The sequence below is a fragment of the Manis pentadactyla genome, chromosome 5 (genome assembly GCF_030020395.1).
Source record: "Manis pentadactyla isolate mManPen7 chromosome 5, mManPen7.hap1, whole genome shotgun sequence".
In the NCBI taxonomy this organism is placed as follows: Eukaryota; Metazoa; Chordata; class Mammalia; order Pholidota; family Manidae; genus Manis; species Manis pentadactyla.
Genome location: NC_080023.1, coordinates 62,589,949 through 62,611,288, shown reverse-complemented (window position 1 = coordinate 62,611,288; position 21,340 = coordinate 62,589,949). Strand labels below are relative to the sequence as shown.

General features: G+C 37.2%; 1 protein-coding gene across 1 annotated transcript in view; it reads left to right on the top strand.

Annotated features, from left to right (window-relative positions):
* Positions 1-21,340, top strand: part of CCDC158 (coiled-coil domain containing 158) — a 74,052-nt gene that overhangs the window by 8,833 nt on the left and 43,879 nt on the right. Inside the window, exons 3-11 of the mRNA XM_036896782.2 lie at positions 1,675-1,784; positions 1,893-2,220; positions 2,577-2,653; positions 3,513-3,623; positions 4,226-4,340; positions 10,364-10,483; positions 12,230-12,427; positions 14,991-15,473; positions 20,637-20,826. Of these exons, the coding sequence (XP_036752677.2) occupies positions 1,675-1,784; positions 1,893-2,220; positions 2,577-2,653; positions 3,513-3,623; positions 4,226-4,340; positions 10,364-10,483; positions 12,230-12,427; positions 14,991-15,473; positions 20,637-20,826 (1,732 nt within the window). The remainder of the gene's footprint in view (positions 1-1,674; positions 1,785-1,892; positions 2,221-2,576; positions 2,654-3,512; positions 3,624-4,225; positions 4,341-10,363; positions 10,484-12,229; positions 12,428-14,990; positions 15,474-20,636; positions 20,827-21,340) is intronic.

The window sequence follows — 21,340 nt, the reverse complement described above, 5'->3', positions numbered from 1 at the left end:
CATTGTCACCTGCAGAATCAGGTACTATCCTATTACACTTCCTTTCTTGTGTAGCATTTTTTATTCCACTGGTTCCTAACTGCCTTTTTTGTTGTTATGCTATTTGCCTTTATCATATCCTCATTAAAAAAAAAGCTATCTCAATGATTCTCTAACTTCTTTCTACATTGATAGGTAGTAACCATGCCAGAGGGGGTGAGGATTTAATAATATGGGTAACTGTTGAACCACTGTGTTGTACATTTGAAACCAATGTAAGATTGCATATAAACAATGTTTCAGTAAAAAACAAAAAAACTATCATACAGGTTTTCTCTCAAATCCTCCTTTGACCCAGGACTCTTCAGGAGTCTTCTGTCTTTTTTTACAGGCTAGATGAGTTTCTCCTTAAGTCTGTTATGTAACTCTTTTCCTGAGAGTCCTATCACTGCTTTCCTGGTTCGATGCATGATTTTCAGGGTTCATTGTTCTCTGTCTTCCTCTTTATCTACTTCTTCATTTAGTTTGAGCACATCTTTAGAAACTTAAGAGTATATGGGACATGAATTTTAAGAAACTTTGCATTCTGAGAATGACTCTGGCTGGGAAAAGTTGAAAGTCACTTTCTCCCAATCCTTTGAAAATACTGTGTCCTTGAACTCAATATTACTATTGAGAAGTAGAAGTCTGTCTGGTTCTTGTTCCTTTGTAGATGATGTTTTTCCTGAATTGAAGTTCATTCTTTGGAAGTTTCGGAGTCTTTTTATCTCAGAAATTCCACCATAATGTGTATAGGTGTGGATTTTAGTTTTTTCATTCCCTGTGCTAGAAATTCAGTGGATCCTTTCAGTCTGCAGATTTGTGCCATTCAGCTTTGAGGATTCAGTCGTTTTTTTCTTTGATAGTCTTTTCCCCTCTGTTCCCTCAATTCTCTCTTTCCAAAGCTGTTATTAGTTGGTCATTGTCTCCTAGGTTAAACTTAGGACAATCTGTAAATACAAATTTTAGGAAGTGTCCTTCCATTGTTGCATTAATTTTGTGTCTTTTTTTCCTGGATGCTTGCTTATTTGTTAAATCTTGGTCTGTGTTTTTTTATTTTGTAATCTTTCAAGTGATCGGTGGTTTTGTTTTTTGTTCATTCTCTAGGATGAACAATGAAAAAACCGCTGGCATACTCTCTTCCCATGGGCAGAACCTGATGGCTTTGCTCTGGGATAATGGGGTGAGCGTCAAGTGTTAGGCTGGCAAATCCCTCAGTAATTGATTTTAGAGATTTGAGTGACTTCCTTTGTAGTAGAATACCTAGAATTTTGGGTGGTGGTTGTCTGCTGTTAAATATTTAAATTAAGTGGGACATGGGGGGACTTTCAAATTTCAACTAATTCTCCTGTTTTCAGCAATAAAACTTATACCTATCTCTATTTTGAGCCAGAAGTCAGATTTGGTTTTGAAAGCATTTGGGTTATAAAATAGAGAATGGATGGAAAAGGGCCACACTTGACAGTGAGACTAGTTAAGGTATTCCAGTAGTTAGGTGAGAAATGGTCAATTAGGTCCTGAACTATGAGGAAGGGCAAAGGAAGTACATATAAAAATAAATAAATAATATATATATGTATTTTGGGGGAAATTATTAGCTATAAGGAAATGTGTTCCTCTAGTGAAAACTAATTTGGATGTCTTTTTTATTTTCAGAGCAATGAATTGTATGAGAAACATAAGTTGTACTTAAGGCAGTCTATCATTGATTTGCAAACAAAACTTCAAGAGATGCAAAAGGAGAGAGACGCCATGGCTGACATCAGGTTGGGATTTGTTATCTGAAATTATTTTAAAGTTTTACTCTTTGTAGTATAAAGCACTTTTGTGAATATGAATTTCATCAATATTATTTCTTCTCTTTCATTTCGTAGACGAAGGGAGAGTCAGTCTCAAGAGGATTTAAGAAATCAGCTTCAAAATACAGTGCATGAGCTGGAAGCTGCCAAATGCCTTAAGGAGGATATGCTGAAAGATAGCAGCGCACAGATAGAGCAGCTAAGAAAGATGATGCTTAGTCATGAGGGAGTGCTTCAAGAAATCCAATCAATCCTAGTTGACTTTGAAGAAGCCTCAGGCAAGAAAATATATGAACATGACAGCGTGTCTACTATCCACTTCTGCAACATGGGCTCAGCTATTAGTAAAATCCTGAGAGAATTAGACACAGAGATTTCTTATCTTAAAGGGAGGATATATCCAGTAAGTGGTGAGAACACTACTTTGTTTTATATTAAAATTCATTAAGAGAACAATATTAGGCATATACATTTTTAAAATCCTTTAAAGTAAGTCAGGTTATTTTTGTTCTCTAACAGAAGTTGCTTCTGCAATGATCTCTCAATAAGTAAAAGGAATTACCTTGATTTGCCTGTATAGCTTCATGAGAGTATGGCCAAAGTAAAAGATCTAATGAAAGAGAGATAGACTGTATCCAATTTTAGCATTAATTCCATTTGCATTTTCTAAAGCACTCCTCTAGTTGGAAACCTCTAAATTTTCCATGCTTTAGATTTATTTACCAGTCCCAAAATAAGTGTCTCTTTCTTTATAACCAGGTAGAGGATCAGCTCGAAGCACTGAAATCTGAAGCACAGAACAAAGTAGAACTACTTCTTCAACAACATCAAGATAGGTAGGTTTCTGACTGAAGTATAGAAAAACATAGTGAAACTAAACCCAACAGGTCCACAGTCCCATATCAGCAGATCCAAAATCTAAAGCTCTGAAATACAAAAGTTGTTTTCATAAATTTGTGGCAAATTCATGTTAAAGAAAAAATTATTCCGACACTTGTTAAAATGTAAGAAAGACTTTATTCAGAACTATTGCAGTAGGGGAAAAAGATGAGGCGAAAGTGGGGACCTATAGGCAAGGAACAGGGTGAGGGGGTCAATGGATGGAAAATTGTTGAGAGGAGACATCAAGGGTGTGGGGTATTCTCACTAACTGACTTTGCAAGATTCTTACTAAGCTGGGCTGGGTAAGTCAAATGTGTAAGGGCTTGAGGGTGAGTGGTGGGGAGAAGGGTGCCAAGGGGAAGGACTAGAGGAGGTCTCAGAGGAGCCTGACTAAAGTTTTGTCAAGGAGAGAGTCTTTGTCACTCATTTGTTAGCAAGCCCTTACCTGAGCTGATGTAAAGCTTGTTACAGTCTTTATGAGGTAGTGTGAATATTAAAAAACTTGTTGCATTAGTAATATGTTTGGTTTATAGGACACTTCCCTGGGAGTGTCATATAACATATAGTATTTGTAATTTATTACTATTGTGAAATCTGAAATCAAAAGAAATCTGAATTCCAAAGCCTAGCTGGCCCCCAAAGCATTTGAGTACAGGATTCTGGACCTGTTTTTAGACACTTGTCATAAAATGAGTAGCACACTCAAAGCCAAAACAAAATACTAAATTTGAGAGTGCTGAAAATTGCTAATTTTGGAATAATCATAGGCAAAATCTTATGTATCAAATAACAATCATCACATTCTTCTTATAGGATTGAGCAGTTAATAAGTGAACATGAAATTGAAATAACAGGACTTACTGAGAAAGCTAACAGTGCTCGAAGCCAGGCCAGTAGTATCCAGAGTCAACTGGAAATCATTCAGTACGTGTGTTCTGGTGGTTTGAAACTGATAGTCATTTATCTTTAGAGATACTATTTTAATTAATTTTCTGTTCTAAGATCTTTAAAAAAGTTCTTAATTCTACAAGAAAGTAAAACTTTTCTAATATGCAAATGGACAGAAAAGATTTTTAAGTGATAATATTATATGACCATATCAGAAATATTTTTGCAACTATTTAGACCTCTTGGAACTGGATGTTTGAAATATTGTTTTTATTTCAACTGATAGGATAAATCAATGACACACTATATGTATATGACAATATATATAAATAAAATGCATATACATATTCATAAAGTTTTATAATTTGAATTTGTGTGTTGAAACTTTTTATATGGATGTTTTCAATCATATACAAAAGTAGAGAGAAAATAGGGCAAATGAACCTCTATACAGACATCACCCAACTTCAACAGTTAACATTCTTGAGCTGAGGCTCAATTGTGGAAAATAAAAGACCTTTGGCCTAATAATGCCATATAAAATAATGAGGGGAAGTATCTAAAAGCTAGAGTACCCACAGGTATCACACTTATTCTTAGTTTGCTATTTGCTTTATTCCTCTTTAAACCTTTCTTAGAGAACAAGCAAGAAACCAAAATTCAATGTATATGCGTCAACTCAGTGATCTGGAATCTACTGTTTCTCAACTACATTCTGAATTAAGAGAAGCCAAAAGGATGTATGAGGACAAGGTGAGTTTAGATTTTGCGGCTCTGTTTCCAGAGTCTGTCATACATAGAATCAATTATGCGGTTCTTAATAGTTTGTTTGAAAATGAGGAATCAAAGTAATGATTTCAAATTAAAAGTAGTTTATGAGATGGAGTAAGAGGCCAAATATCTATATGTTAAATTATAAAATTTAATTGTTCAAATTAATTCATTCTTAGAAAAAAAATATTGCATACTTGAAGCTAAGTTTCTAAAAAATTTAAAAGAGTTTTAATTATAAGACTTAGCTTTAGCAAATGCTTTGGTACCAACTGGTCTCCCCATACTACTCATTATTTTAGGGGCCCACCTCTTAGCTTTTATTTCAACTCCTAATTTTTAATCATTGTGCGGCTAGAAAACTGAATTAGCATTAAATTAGTCTAAATAAAAAATAATTGAGGAGATAAATCTTTATAATCTCTCATCACATACTTCCTTTTAAAACTAGATACTATTTAATATTTGATATTCTGTTGTTTTTGTTCTCACACTTTCCATAGCTGAAGAGCAGTCCCAGTTACACCTCTCCCAGTGTCCTGTTTTGTGAATACCACTTTTCATCTACAAAGTGTCCCAGTTTGGAAGATAAATTATATATATATATATACAGTCATTGTATGGATAAGAGAACCTACAATTCTAACTATCATTTTTAGTTAACCATCACTGACCTCTCATATGTTAGCTGATTGGGAAGAAATAGAATATTAAGAAGCCACCAGATTTCTGTTATAAATGACCCAATTCCACAGGGTAACAGTACAAGAAAAAAGTTTCACATGGGAAGAAGCAGTTGAATATTGCAGCTCCAGTTCATCCAGACATTTGCCCTTCTTCCGACGACCCCTCATTTAATTACCACGGTCATCCTTTGCTGGCCACTGGAGGGGGCTGTTTCTCCTTGGTTCTCCAGTTCAATCACAGAATATAGGATTTCGACCTTAATTCTCTGTAGCATAGCTAAACTAAGAATGGAAATTTTAGACGTGGCTTTACTAAAGTCTAAATAATAAAGAGTAACATGAAACCATATAATCTCAGTTATGAGATTTGGATCCTCTACAGCAGTGCCTTTAATTTTTTGATCCCTCTCCACAGGAATAATTAGTTTACCTTATGATCTAGTACATACATAAAACGGAACGTGTTTCACAAAGCAGTATTTACCCATATTATAAATGATGCTGGCTATTTTCTGTTGTGTTCAGATGCTGATCTGATGCTCTCTACATTGATTTCATGGTTCACTGGTGGGTTGCAGTTTGAATAACACTGCCCTACTAAAACCTCCGTGCTTAGCTCTTAGCCTAAATCGTTATCAAGGTCCTTTCAACCACTGCCACTTAGAAGCAGCCTAAGGAACCTTTAGACTGCTTAAAGACTAAACCCAAAAGCAAAGACGCCAGAGAAGCACTTGCTCATTTTGCTTCTTGAGGGTGCTTTTTGTCTTCTAGTTTCTTTTTCAGAATGAGCTTTTGCCCTAAAGATTAATAGCAGGGATGTTCACCCCATTCTGAGAAGACCAGGCCAGCACAGTAAGTCTTCATGCCATGCTGCAGGATGGTCATGATTCCAGCACAACATGGGATGGGAGGAGGCTTTATTCCTCTGGTGTAGTATGGGTGGGCGCATGGGCATAATGGGCATTGGCAATCTGATAGTGAAAGAGGAAACAGGAGAAGAGTTGTGTTACAGTCCAGTACAATGACTGGTATTTATCACTACTCAAGTCATTTTGAAAAGATTAAACATTTATTGATTATTGGCAAGCCGTTTGAAGAGCCATGAAGGACTAAATAAAACCCAACTCACTTCTTTGCATAGTTTGAAATTGCTATAGTTTTCCATTGTAATGTTATTTGGAAAAATTATTGCTTTGTAAGCTATCACCCACTGTTTGCTAATTTGCATATGGTCTGATATATATCATCATGCTGATCAACTCTAAATTCGGACATGGTGGGAAATTTTAACAAATACTGAAATATCCATCCAAAGAATAAAAAAATACTTTTTTAGTTTTTATAAACATTATATCCTGGCATTATGGAAGCATAAGCATCCAGATGAATGGCTGCAGACTTTTTTAGATGAACATTTTGAGGTCATCTAGATACATGATAATACATGTAGATACGATGTTAAAATCATTCTTATTTTGCTCTGACATAAACTGTGGATCATCAAGAATTTTGACAGTCTTAGTCAACATTTAATAGAAATAAGGGGGACATATGTTTAATTAAATTTAATCTATATCATTGAGATTTATAAGGCAGCATATTGAACCAATCACACTGGCATCTAGTTGAAGGTTAACTGGACTCTTACAGTAGCAACGCCCTTTAGTCAGGTAATGCTGAGAGATAATTATCCTGTCATGTTGATATGGAGTTGAATACAGTCTGTAACAAAAGGATTTCATTTTGGGGCCATGAAAAATTCTATTGTTAAGAAATGTTTTTGTTCTAATGAATTGAATGTAAAATCTAAACAACAAATTATTTTGCTTAATTTCTTTCATCATCATATGCCTTGACTTTACACTATGAAAGCCTATTAAAACTTTAAAATCTATTTTATTTTCTAATGTCTCAGTGTACATTTTAGTATATACTGTCCAAATAATAGGGGGGAAAATAATAATATATAAAAGCTGTATTAAAAGTGATTAAAAGTGAGACTTCTCTGAAAGAAAACCTTATTTGTTGGTATTATACATTAACATATTTTATGAGAGGTAGTATTAGTATTTTCTCCTGAAGTCAGATTCCTTCAGATAAAAGTATTTATTATTTTTAAAAAGTGATGACATGACAGATCTGTACAAAATTTTTCCAGCTAGAATTCATAAGTTTAAGGAAAACTCATTTAAGAGGGCAGTGTTTCTCTTCAAATTAAGAAAAGTATTTTCATATTGGTGAAAACAGAGAATGTGCCAAAGAAAATTTTAGATGTAGCTTTTGCAGCTTACAGAAGTGTTTAACTATAATGCTGTTCTCTGTTCTTCTCTTTCCATTTTAGGAGAACCTCCAGAATTCCCCTTTATGAATTTGGACCAGTAGAAGCTGTCACTATTGGCTCTGTAGATTTGGCTTTACTCTTAACTTTTGCCTTTTGACCACAAAAAATATCTTATGATTTTGATTCTAAGTTTATTTTTTCTACTTTTAAAGCATTTGAGCTGAATTTCATCCTCAAAAAGTGAAGATTTAGTGGCACTGGCTGGAGCTATATACTGTGCAGGAAGATTCTGTGCAAACCTCTTTGTGTTATTCTGCCAATGCACCTCTGTGCTGACCTGCAGCATCCCTTTTTATCCAGTATCTGTGCCTTTTTTAAGCACAAAAACAAAAGATACCATTTGGTTTGATTGGTTAAAATCTCTAAAATCACTGTAAGATTAAAATGAGATCCCAGTACTTCCCAGTGATCCAAACTGAAAAGTAGATTCATGGGTGGTGAAAGGGAAAACCAGTGCTGCTATTTAAAAATAAAAGAGAAAGAAAAAATCTTTATCTAAGATGGCAGTACTTATTTTGGACATTTTAAAAGGCTTTCTTTATAGTGTTTTGTACAGCTGTTTGTATCAGCTCAGCTGCTACGTCAGTGGTTTTCCCTTTCACTCACCATTTATCTTTTTGAATGACAAATTAACATGAATATTTGTATTCTAAAAAGTGAAAGGTAAAGCAAAGCTATAGCAGTTGAGTCAGTACTGACAACTACAAAACAAATGTCCCTGCAGGGGTCTGGAGGAATTTCTGATACTTAGTAAACTTAGATGGAAAGATAAGACTTTGCTCTTTTTTCTTTTATTTTTTTATTTTGGTCTCATAGATTTTACCATCAAGTTTGGTGTTATCAAATGGTCATCCAGAAATTTAAAAAAAAATGAAAACAGATATAAAAGAACAAATCTTATTTAAGCTTTTAAAGTACATATATAAATACTTTGCTGAAATATAGAAATGGTTTTATGCAAGGCTAGGAATAGAAAATGTTTTAATCATATAAGTAAGTTTTCATATTGAAAGTGTTCTTGTTAAATTTATAGCTCAAAATATGGTTTCTTTGACCATATTTTGTTTCCTAAGATGGGTGTAAAATTTAATTCATCTTCATTAATATTGTTTTTGTCGTGTAAAAAGGTATTAGAAGCAGAATTGAAAGGAAGTCAAAAGATCACCTAGAGTACTCTTTTCTAATTATAGATGAAAAAAGTTGAGACTCAAGTGGATTATGTGACAGAAATCAGGACCTAAGATGTTTGACTCTTACGTAGTCTTTTCATATTGCCTCTCTGATTATAGTTGTCCATCCAAAGTAAAAGTTTGTGGGTTTTTTTCCTAGATTCCTCATGTCTTTACTAAGTGTTTCCCAGTAATAATAATAGAGCTGAAGAGATTATCTCAACTGATATGATTCATTTATTTTTCTTAGGAAACTACTTAGGAAATAATTCAAATGGGTTGAATTGTTGTGAGGTTTTTTCTGTATGTGTCCCCAAAGAATCACAGAGTTTAAAATACTTACTTATAACATTTTTAGAATCTATAAACACATGTCTATCGATTAGCTAATGTTTTATGTATATCTAATTCTTGTAAAATACTTTTTATATATAGCATACAATCAAATACAGAGTCAGTTTAAAAATATATCCAGTGTATATATTAAAATATATATTCTGATCCATGTAGGCTGTGCTACTACTCTGTAAGTAAATGTGAAACTGACAGTCTTATATTAATACTTTCTTAAGTCATATGTGTATGTGTAAAGATATATATATATATATATAACTTATGTGTGTTCATACTTATTTATCAAAGAGATGGTTGCATATGTATGTGTGTATATGATTAGTATGTACTGAATTAATAAATGTAGATCTCAAATGAACCTAGTCCAGGTAAAAAATAAACTAAAGAATCATTAAGAGAGTTGGTCTTGCTCCTCTGTTCTCTAAGAAGGTTTAATCGTAGTCATCACCCAAAACAGTAAGTTTTATTCTTGACATAGTAGATATGGAAGCCTGTTGAACAGATGCCTTAGAAGTAAGGAATATGTAGCATTTACACAGACAAGAAAGATTTCTTATTACTGGAAAGTAGATGATGAAATAATATCGCAGGTATCACGTTAAAGGTCACGTATCACTGCAAAGCACTAAGTATCAACATGTTCCCATTATTTTGATAGTTCAGTATCTAAATTATGGGTTTGGGTGACTCAGCTAAGATCCAAACCCAGAGTCTCCATCATCTGAGATCTTAACCTCTTGGCCTGTACGGCACCTGCAGATTAAGGGTTGTAGGAATGTTACTAACAGGGGGGCTTTCTTGTGTATGCCACAGATGTACATAGTCACACATAGTCTATGAGAGGAAAATACACCTATACCAATCCCTTAAAATTGATACTCTTATCTTTATAGTTGAAGAAAATGAGGATTGGAATATTTAAGATGTATGTAAACATATATATATATGTATGTATGTATTATACACACACATATAAAATCACCCATCCTTTCAAAATAGAGTGATTTTTAAATAATGACCAAACCCAAAACTTGTTATTACCATTCATTCTTTTTTATTCAATGCCTTTTATTATCAAAACTCTAATATTTCATAACAAAATAGCTCTTTTAGGTATAATACATTTCATTTGTGTGGGCTCTGCACAGTGTTATGTTACTTATGATACATCAAGCTTCCTTAAATCCCAAATTACATATTCACAGAAGATAATTCTTGAATAGTGTGAAAATTAGAGAGAGCTATATTACAGACAATGCCCACACCTAACAGTACCAACTACATCATTTTGGCTAATTTCCCTGGCTAAATTCCACATAGGTCTTCAGTTTGAAAAACTTTGCAAAACACAGCATGATAAGCTTTAATTTTTGCCTTCAAAATAGTAGTCTCTGTTTTCCCAAGACTATATATTACCCACTGACATAGACTGTTTGATTTGTGCTTTCCTTTTAGATAGAAGAGCTAGAGAAGCAGTTGGTCCTTGCCACCTCGGAGCTAACTGAAGCACGGACAGAACGTGATCAGTTCAGTCAGGAATCTGGAAATCTGGATGATCAGCTTCAAAAGCTGCTGGTAAGATGATGTTCTAATGTATGAGTGAGATTGATTCTAGGAAGTGTTTCATCAAAATATTGTCACAAAATAAGTTTCACTTGTAAAATTACAAATTTTACAAAATATTTGTACATATATACATAATAGAATATCCTACACTTGAATATATTATTCAAGTTTTGCATATAAAATATAATATTCTATACTTTAACTATTTTTTTTCTTAAGCAGAACTGTAGATTACAAGTTAGGTGAAGTGATCTTCAAAGAGCCATAGTCCTTAAATTAGGTACTGTACTCTGTTGAAATGAATTAGTATTGAGGGTTCATTTCAAAATCAAATAACATTAAAAACACATACAAATTATATATGTTCATAGAAAATTTGAGTACAAGTTTAGGTAAAATTTTTTTCAAAAGGAAAGAAAATAGGATTCTGAGAACAGTGAAGCAGCCTCTGCCCTCTGTCACAGGTTCTACAGGCCGAGAGGTTTAGGAAAGGAAGGTTTGGAACCCCTTTGTGTGATATTAGTGGTACAGTAGAATGAATTCCTCTTCCTACCAACCCCATTCTGAGGTCCAGTGCTCTCTGCTGGTACAGCCATCCTTCATAGGCCAGCATGGGCCTGGTTAGCATGTGCTAAAGGGAGAGCTGGCAACTGTGTGGAAAGCTCCCAACCTTGGGATAATCAATCCTTCACTCCTTTCCCTCCTGTTGCATGCTTCCCAATGTCCTCATGTGTCATTTAAAAATCTTGGGAGATCCACTATTGGAATGCTCCTCAAACCTGTCCCCTCCTTTTCATTCTTACCATCCCATCCCTTCATTCAAGCCCCACATCACACCTGGCACATGGCAATGTCTTCCTCCTAAGGCTGCTGACTCGTTTCTCCTCTCTTCAAGCCTGCCTGGGAAGTGCTGCCATACTCATCTTTCTAAAACAGCTCTTATGTGCCACTTTTCCACTCAGAAATTACTTTCCCCATAGAGTCGGACTCCCTACCTTTCAAGACTTTCATGATCTGGCCTGCTTATCTTTCCAGTCCTTTCTTTCTATAGATACCCAGTGCTCCCAGAAAAGCACACATGCCCCTTTCCAGTCCCTTCTTCCTCACCTCTGCATCACCAGGCTGTTCTCAGGGTTCAGCTCAGAGGCCTTCAGGAAGCCTTCTGATCTCCTTAGTGATTTCTCTCCATCATTCCTTAGCTCTGTCTCTTTAATAAAAAACCCCTTCCAGTTGTTTGTGTCTATGTCTTGTTTTTCTTTTGGGTGATAAGTCCTTTGAAGATCTTTGTGTTTTTGTTCCTTCCACTTAGAGAGTTTTTGCTAACAGTAAACACTCTGTATTTCTTTAGTGACTGAAGAGGGAAGTAATTCTGTTCACAGCACAGTTACTACTACAGTCCAGCAGGGGCTGCTGTTCTGCCCTTGCTGAAGTAGTAAATCAATCACTACTGTCCCTTCAACCTTGGGAGCATTTTTTTAGTACAGGAGCATACTTCATGTGAAATAAAATGCCTTTGTTAGAAAATTCAAAACTTAAAAAGAGGATGCCAAAAATTTTCTTTCATTATATATTATCTGGGGTCTACTCCATTGAGATTTACTTGTAAAGCTAGAAATTACAAGTTAAGAAAAATGTTAACTTATTTTTCTAGGAAATAATTGCTCTTAATCACATAAAAACTCCAAAAATACTATAAGGAAAAAAAGAGTTTTAATTATTTCATACTGGGGGAGAAACATACCTGGCTTCTTGTAGGCTGACCTACGTAAGAGAGAGAAGGAGCTGAGGCTGGAGAAGGAGCAGAACAAGCGCCTGTGGGACCAGGACACTGGGAACAGCATCACCGTCGACCACCTGCGGCGGGAGCTGGACGACAGGAACAGGGAGGTGCAGCGCCTGGAAGCCCTCCTCAAGGCCGTGAAGAGCGAGTGTCAGGGCCGGATGGAACGGCAGGTCGGCAGGACGTGGGATGGCTTCTCCAAATGGTCTCTCCTGAGGGAAAAGTGTGCTGTATCTCATTTTTGTACACTGTTGAGTAATGAAACACCCATCCATTTGCCTTTTCACTTTCACCTAGAAATTGGTAACCTAATAATTGCTTATTCCAGAAAAGCAAACTGTAGGGAGATCTGAGGAACAGTGGGATGGAAAAACAACAGATGTTTTTTGGTTTTGGTTTTTCCACCTCAAAAGAGACTTCCCCCTCCTTTCCCCCCAAACTGATAGAGACTGATACATACACAGGGTGGGTGCACTTCACTTCAGTGCACCCATAGCAAAATCTGGAATGCTTTATTAACAGCAGTGTACCTTCAGTCCTGGAAGATCATGGTTCCAGGGCCAGTAATTGCCACAGACACATAAAAAGCATCACACAAAAGAGTAAGCTTCTCCCGAAGTGAAAGCAAGCCACAGGGGCCAGTTTTGGCTTAGACCCAGACAAAGTCATTTGCCTATCCTCTGGTCCATCCTGGGCAGTGAGAAAGATGAAAGGAGTGATTGGAAGTGAAAATCTTAACTCTTTTCCAAATGTGAACCTGAGAATGTGTATAAAAGCCACTATGGGATAATGCCAGTTATTCAACTGGACAAAAGCCATTACTCACTTGTCTCTCAGAGGTACAATTAAGAGGGCTGTTTAGAGAGAAATAGAAAGGGCATTTATCTCCAATCCTGGCACACTCCCCTCTATTGCCAGTGTTACCCTAATTTAAATTGGTATAGAAAACATTCTCAGAGGGAATTCCCCAAGCTCCACATCCCAGAGCGTTATCATTGAAGGCCTCTCCACCTTGGTCTAATGAACACATGTTGGTCTTTAGTCTGTAGGAAACTCTGACAGCAAAATGATTTGAGTTACTCTAAGTAGATACTAGCATATGATTCATGATTTCATATTTTTGAGCTAACTTTTATATCTCTTGAGGTTGCCCCCACTTATCTGCCCAAATGAATGAAATTCTCTTTTCATTTTTTTTCACAGAATTTCTTCTAACAACTTAAAAACAATTATTTTTAAAACATACACAGTTAAAAAAAACATATTCGCTATTACTTTTGCATCCTTAAAACATAGTTACTCACTGTGTTGTTTCTTTCTTTTTTATTTATTAAGGTATAATTGATAATACACTCTTAAGAAGGTTTCAAATAAAAAAATTGTGTGCCACCATGTGTACCAATCATAATACCCCTCAATTCCCTTCTCCCTCCCTCCCCACCCAGCCTCCCACATCCCCTTCCATTGGTAACTGCTAGTCTCTTCTTTAAGTCTGTGAGTCTGCTGCAATTTTGTTCCTTCAGTTTTGCTTCGTTGTTATACTCCACAAATGAGGGAAATCATTTGTCACTTGTCTTTCTGTGCCTGGCTTATTTCACTGAGCATAATATTCTCCAGCTCCATCCATGTTGTTGCAAATGATAGGATTTGTTTCTTTCTTATGGCTGAGTAGTATTCCATTGTGTATATGTACCACACCTTCTTTATCCATTCTTCTACTGATGGACACTTAGGTTGCTTCCATATCTTGGCTATTGTAAATAGTGCTGCAATAAACATAGGGGTGCATATGTCTTTTTGAATCTGAAATCTTATTATCTTTGGGTAAATTCCTAGGAGTGGGATTCCCAGATCAAATTGTATTTCTATTTTTAGTTTTTTGAGGAACCTCCATACTGTTTTCCACAATGGTTGAACTAGTTTACATTCCCACCAGCAGTGTAGGAGGGTTCCCCTTTCTCCACATCCTCACCAGCATTTGTTGTTGTTTGTCTTTTGGATGTTGGCCATCTTAACTGGTGTGAGGTGATATCTCATTGTGGTTTCTTTCTATTGTTTTATTCTTCTCGATTGTATTTATTTCTGCTCTGATCTTTATTATGTCTCTCCTACTGACTTTGGGCATCACTTGTTCTTCTTTTTCTACTTTCATTAAAATTGTGAAGTTAGACTGTTCATATGGGATTGTTCTTCTTTCTTAAGGTAAGCCTGTATTGCAATATACTTCCCTCTCAGCATGGCCTTCGCTGTGTCCCAGATTTTGCGGTGTTGAGTTATTGTTTTCATTTGTCTCCATATATTGCTTGATCTCTGTTTTTATTTGGTCATTGATCCATTGATTATTTAGGAGCATGTTGTTAAGCTTTCATGTGTTTGTGGGCTTTTGTTTTCTTTGCATAATTTATTTCTAGTTTCATACCTTTGTGGTCTGAGAGGCTGGTTGGTACAATTTCAATACTTCTGAATTTACTGAGGCTCTTTTTGTGGCCTAGTATATGATCTATTCTTGAAAATGTTCCATGTGCACTTGAGAAGAATGTGTATCCTGCTGCTTTTGGGTGGAGCATTCTGTAGATGTCTGTTAGGTCCATCTGTTCTAGTGTGTTGTTCAGTGCCTCTGTCTCCTTACTTATTTTCTGTCTGGTTGATCTGTCCTTTGGAGTGAGTGGTGTGTTAAAGTCTCCTAAAATGAATACATTGCATTCTAATAAATTCTCTTTCTTTTTTAACAAATAGATGGCAGCAATTCAGGGAAAGAACGAAAGTCTAGAAAAAGTGTCCTCCTTGACTGCTCAGCTTGAATCCACCAAAGAGATGCTCCGCAAAGTAGTAGAAGAGTTAACAGCCAAGAAGATGACCCTGGAGAGCTCAGAGAGGACTGTGTCAGACCTGACAGCTTCCCTGCAGGAAAAAGAGAGGGCCATCGAGGCTACCAATACAGAGATCATGAATCTCCGCTCCCAGGTAGAATTGAAACTGCAGGAGCTGCAGCACTTGAGGAATGAAGGGGATCATCTCAGAAACATGCAGACAGAGCATGAGGCCCTTAAGCTGAAGATGGCAGAAAAGGACAAAGTGATCGAGATTTTACGACAGCAGATTGAAAACATGACGCAGTTGGTTGGCCAGCATGGACGAACCGCAGGTGCTATGCAAGTAGAAAAAGCTCATCTTGAGAAAGAGATTAATGACAGGAGGCTAGAACTGCAGGAACTGAAGGTCTGTAGAGTTTTTAATCTGGTGCTGCTTAGCTTCTGAAATATCTTCTTCCCCACAAATAAGTATGACTTAAGTTACTGAGAAGGGGTTCTGTAAAGAGGGGCTGTGGACCCTCTAAAATTGTTTGAAAGTATTAAAAGGGCCTGTGTGTGTTTTTTGTAAGAAAAGGATCCATACCTTTATTAGATTCCAAAAGGAGTGGGTAGCCCAAAATGGTACAGCACTATCAACACAAAAGAGAAAAGGTAAAAAAATCCAGCTCCTTTGTGATGCCTTTCCTATTCCCACAGTGTGAAGTACTTTCTGCCTCTTCAGACAGACTTCAGCACTAAATAACTGTAAAACACTGGTCTGTTCACTAAGTCGTGACTTCTGTTTCTGTAAAACAAAACACCAACAAACTGATTGGGTTATTGAGGCTTAAATGAGAAAAAAATGTATCAAGGACTTAGCTGAGTTCCTGGCCTGTAGAAGATGTTTAGTAAATATTAGTTCCTTTCCCCCATTCTATCCTCACTTGATTTGTCCCTGTTATAAGCTGGATCACATTCTATATTGTACTGTGTATGTTTAAATAGCAGTGTCCCTTCTTCCCTATAAGACTGCAAACTTCTTCAAGCAGAGTACATATCTTTCTATCTTTGTACCTCTTGCTCCATATCTGTGCCTTGCACCCAGCAGGTACTCAGTAACTATGTATCAAGACTTAAAATGATTGCATAAATTTTTAAAAATTTGATATCTAATGTTTTATGTCACCTGTATCTAGAACTTGATAAGTAAGAGGAGTCAAATCACATAAACTTTTGATGACTCAATTTCTTCATCCTAAAAATAGGGCTGATGTTAATTAGGTATCTGTGGAAATATACAAGTGCATTACATAAAGAACTAGAATTTTTTCTAGTGCTTAAGTTTTTACTTGATTATATCATAACATCTTTTTTAATGACTGAATTCACTTTGAAAGAGACTTACAAAGGTTTCTCAATAGCTTACACTTCCAATGATGACATTAGAATAGATTGGCAGAACATATTAAAGGAGAAAAGATGATTGCTTCACCTTCTTGTTAAAGAAAAGATGGATTCCTAGTATTGTTAAGAGTACAAACAAATGAAAGAATCTTATCAAGTCTTACACTCTAAAAATTAAATCAGTTTAATCTTCACAAAAACCTTAAGGTGGGTATATTATTATCTCAATTTATAGATGAAAAAACTGAGACACAGAGACAGTAAATAACTTGCCTGAGAGCAACACTACTTTGGAATTTTATCTTAGGCAGTATGTGAGTAAACACTATAGTGCATTAGTTCTCAGTCAGAACCAGAGTCACGTGGAGGGCTCGTTAAAACAAACTGCTGGGCCCTGCCCCCAGAGGTTCTGATTCAGTAGGTTTATGATGGGGCCAGGCACTCAGTATTTCTAAACAAATTTCCATATGATGTTGATGATACTGGTCTAGAGAGCACCCATCAAGTTCTAATATTGGAGAACCTCAGAGCAGTGTGGTTACTATGAGTAGAGTGGCCAGTGAAGACTTGGTAGAAAAGTAAGAACTTTAAATGGGCAAAAACTAGACAAAGAGGAGGAAGGAAGGCATTCCTAGCAAGGGGAAGAAGCTCAGTCTACACTTTAGCCTATAGATGGTGTGGTGGCCATTAAATGTTTTGGGTAGAGAGAAAGAGTTGACATGAAAAAGGCAACAGTGGGGGTAGATTAGTGCAAAGTTTGAATAAAGAATGTGAAGATAGATTGGAGAGGGTAAATGTCAATTTTTCAATTCCAAAATAGGGAGCTGGAGCAGCTTCAGGGAAAGATTTTCTAGGTGAGAAGAGCTTTGAACAGATGCAAAGATTATAAGTTAAAAACTTGAGCTTTCAGGACACATCTACTTCCCTCCACAAACCAGTGAAGAAGGAAGGAGGAGAATCCTAGCCTTAGAAGATGATTCTTATCACCTCTGCAGGCTGGGTCCTGCACACACTGATGGCAGAGCACAGGGTGAGCTGCAGGTCCTCAAAACTGGATCCTTTCTTACAAGGCTGAAAGCCTAACTGTCCATCAGCTGGTCCCACAAGGAAGCGCAGGAGCACCACATGCTGGGTATCTGTGATGCCTCAGACTGTTCCAGGGACAGCCCTACCCCCCACAGCTCTGGGAGGCTAGCGGAATCTGGTACGGCAGGTACGAGGAGTGGCTAGGCAAGCAGGGATCAGCCAGCCTTGTTTAGGGCCTTCACTGCCCAAGCCCATCACAGGTGGGCAGTGGGATAAGCCTGTAGCTCTCTACCAGTCCTTTTTGAAGTAGTTAAGAGCTTGTCACATGTTCACTTTTCAACTATAGTGGTGGCCTCTACATTTAAACTGCAGTTATACAGTCAAACTGAATTAGCTAGTATTATATTTAAGGCCAGCAGGGCTTAATTTGGGGGGATGATCTGATGACCCATAAAAGTCTATTTCTTTTCAAAAGGCATTTTTCTTGAGAGGATTTAGGTCAGCTCAGTCCACTAGAAATATAATGTGAACCACATAGATAATTTTAAGTTTTCTAGTAAACTCATAAAAAGAAACAAGTGAAGGTAGTAAAATATTTTATTTAACCAAAATATCCAAAAAATAGTTATTTTTTAATATTGCAATCAATATAGCAAGTTATTGAGCTATTTGTTTTCTTTTTTTAATATAAAATATTTGAAATCTGGTATGTTTTACACTTCCAACACATCTCCACTTAGATTGGCCACATTTCATGTGCTCAGTAGTCACATGTGGCTAGTGGCGACCTATTCGACAATGCAGACCTAGGTCCTGGGAAGGGAAGGATTCATCCTAGGAAGCCTTACCAACACAGAGACCAGTTAGGAGGCAATTGTAGGAATCCACATAAGAGGTAATAATAATCCAAATTGGAGGTTGGGAAGAATTTGGTGAACAGTTGATAATGAAGGGTTGGGGGAAAGGAGACTTTGAGGTTTTAAACTTAGGTGTGTGAGAGACTTAGAATATGGAAGCCCCCCTAACAAAAGAACTGGGAGAAGTCAAGAGGAAAAGCCCTCTGTGAGAAAGAAATAGGAGTGATTTGGTCAGTTTACAAAGTACCAAGCTGGGGATTTCTGACAGTTAGTTGAAAAGGCAAAATTATAGAGCATCCATATTTGTATTCCCTGCCCTACGCAAAAGCCCAATCGAGCCACCACCTTGATCACTTGCTCTTACAGTTTCCTTCTCACTGGTCTCCCTGCTTCCACTCCTACCTCCACCCCTGCCATGCTTAGGCTTCACACAGAAGCCAGAGTTGCATTCAAAACATTACATTATACTACTCCCATGCCCAGGACTGCCCAGTGGCTTCTCATGCCACTCAGGATGAACTTTTACATCCTGACATTGCCTCTGAGGCCAGCCTTGCCCTTGGCTCCCTCTCTGACTACATCTCTCACTACTTCCCCAACTCACTCCACTCCAGTGTAGAGGAGAAATCCTTTTCCCTCTGACCTTCTAAGTTCTTGGTTGGGCCTCTGTAACCAAGGCAGATTAACCAGAGAAAAACAAACAAGTTTATTAACACATATATCTCATATATGCATGGGAGAAACCCAGGGAAATGAACAACTCAGAGAGGTGGCTTGGAATTCAGGCTTACATAACATTTTCAACTAAAACAAAGTAGGGTGTGGGGGAGGCAAATGATGGGATGGTAACCAGGAAAACTAAGGTAAACAAGGAAGAGGCTTGTTGCGCATATTTAAGGTTGTGCCTTCTCCACTGAGAAGATTCTCTTGTGCTTCAGAGTCATCTTTGTCTTCCCGGTTCTGAGAGACATTCTTACAAATGGGAACTTCCTTTATAAATGTAAATTTCCTTAAAGAGTAAATTCTACTCTGCTTTCAGAGCTTCTCCTGCGGCTGCTGTTTCTCAGAATAATCAGCTCAAAATAATCCTTACGCCAAAGGCATATTTGCATTGGCATATTCTGGTCTCCTCCTCCTGTCATTCTGATGGCTGTACTGTTCCCTGAACTCATTATCTGTGCCGAGAGCTGTCGCCCAGCCTGCCACATATGTGGCTTTCTCCTTCACCTCTTTGAGTTTTCCTCTCATCAGAGAGGCCTTTCCTGACCATCTGTGTCAGAACCCCCAGACCACCCACAAGCTCACTCATTCACTGGGAGGACTCAGCATATTACGCTCATGGAAATGGTTTGTTACAGTGAAAGTATATAAAACAAAATCAACAAAGGGAAAAGGTGCATGGAGGAAACTGAGAGCAGGCTTGCAGGATGTGCTTCATCCTGCCAGTAATGATTGTGACAACACAAGTCAAATGTTGCCAACCAAGGAAGCTCATTAGACTCAGTTTACCCAGGGTTTTTATGTTGACGGCTAGTCACATAGGCATGTCTTGCCTGGCAAGTAATCCAGTCTGCCAAAGGAAATTAGGTGTTCAGCATGAATCGTTTTGTTTGCAGAACTACTTTAGACACATTGAGCCTCTCATCAGGTAGAGTGGTGGGAACCCTCCTATAACCCAAGTTCCCACATGCCAGCCTGGGGCCAGCCTTGGTAGCAGGCTTCAGTAAGACTGCGACCAGGCTCTTGTCTGTGTACCAGGTTAGCCCCTCCCCTGCATTCATTCTCTACCCGCTCACCTTCTAAAATACTTTTTCTGGTCACATATTATTTATTACCCCCCATCAAATATGTATCTTTGTCTCCTCTCACTGGAATAGAAACCCCGTAAGGATGATGACACTGTTTTGTTGAAACAAGGGAGGCCTGGAGGGCACAAGGCTTAAGGAGGTGCTCACCTGGGGTCTCACCTGCCCCCCACTGGTGCTGGCCCTGCTACTCTATCCTAGCATGTAAAATAGTGCCTTGCACAAAGTTGGTGCTCAGTGCATATTTTTCTGAATGAATGAATATGTAGAATAGGAATAATGAAGGGTTGTTGCAAACTAGAAATTAACATCTAAGGTAAAATATTCCTTTTGTTATCCCACTTACTATTGATCTTTTATAATAAAGTACAAATTTAATATCCTGGGAAATAGTGAAAAGATATGGCATGTAGTTAGGATACTAATACAATAACAAGGATAAGTATTTACATGTTTTTTATTTCTTACTCTGTCCTTTGTATTTATCCCTATATTTAGATTTTAAAAGATAAAAAGGATGCAAAGATACGGGAGCTTGAGGCCCGAGTGAGTGACCTGGAGCTAGAAAAGGTGAAGCTGGTGAATGCCGGCTCTGAGCGACTACAGGCAGTGAAGGACATCAAACAAGAGAGAGATCAATTATTAAATGAGGTGAAAACTAGTAGGAATGATTTAAACAGTCTTACAGGTATGTTAGTTCAGTTCAAATTCTGCTAAAAAATAGGAGTGCTGTCAGTGAAGTCCTGTGTGGATTCTAAGACGATTGTAAAAAAATGTTTCCTCATCCCACATTACAAATATGGATAATTATGCTGTCCCCATGGAGGTATTTCATCTCCTAAATTGTGGTGATTTCCCCTTAGGAGTTTCCGTATCTTGCACTCATTAATTGTTAACTTTAGTCAAGCCTCAGACTCCATGAAATTCTTCACTGAGTTTTCAAGGATGAAAGAAGAAGTGGAAATCTTAGGCCCTTTGAGTCAAATAGCTTGATTAGAGGTTTAATAATGAAGCAACATGTGTACACACACTTATGCAAATTTATTGAAAGAAAAATCCAAGGCCTTAAATTTAAAAAAGAAACACTAGTAGTCCACCCACGAATAGGATGGTACAGGGTCATTTACATCACACAGTCAGTGACCCCTGAGCATTTTATTGTACCAGATACCGAGAGGGGCCCTAGAGACACAGCAGTGAGG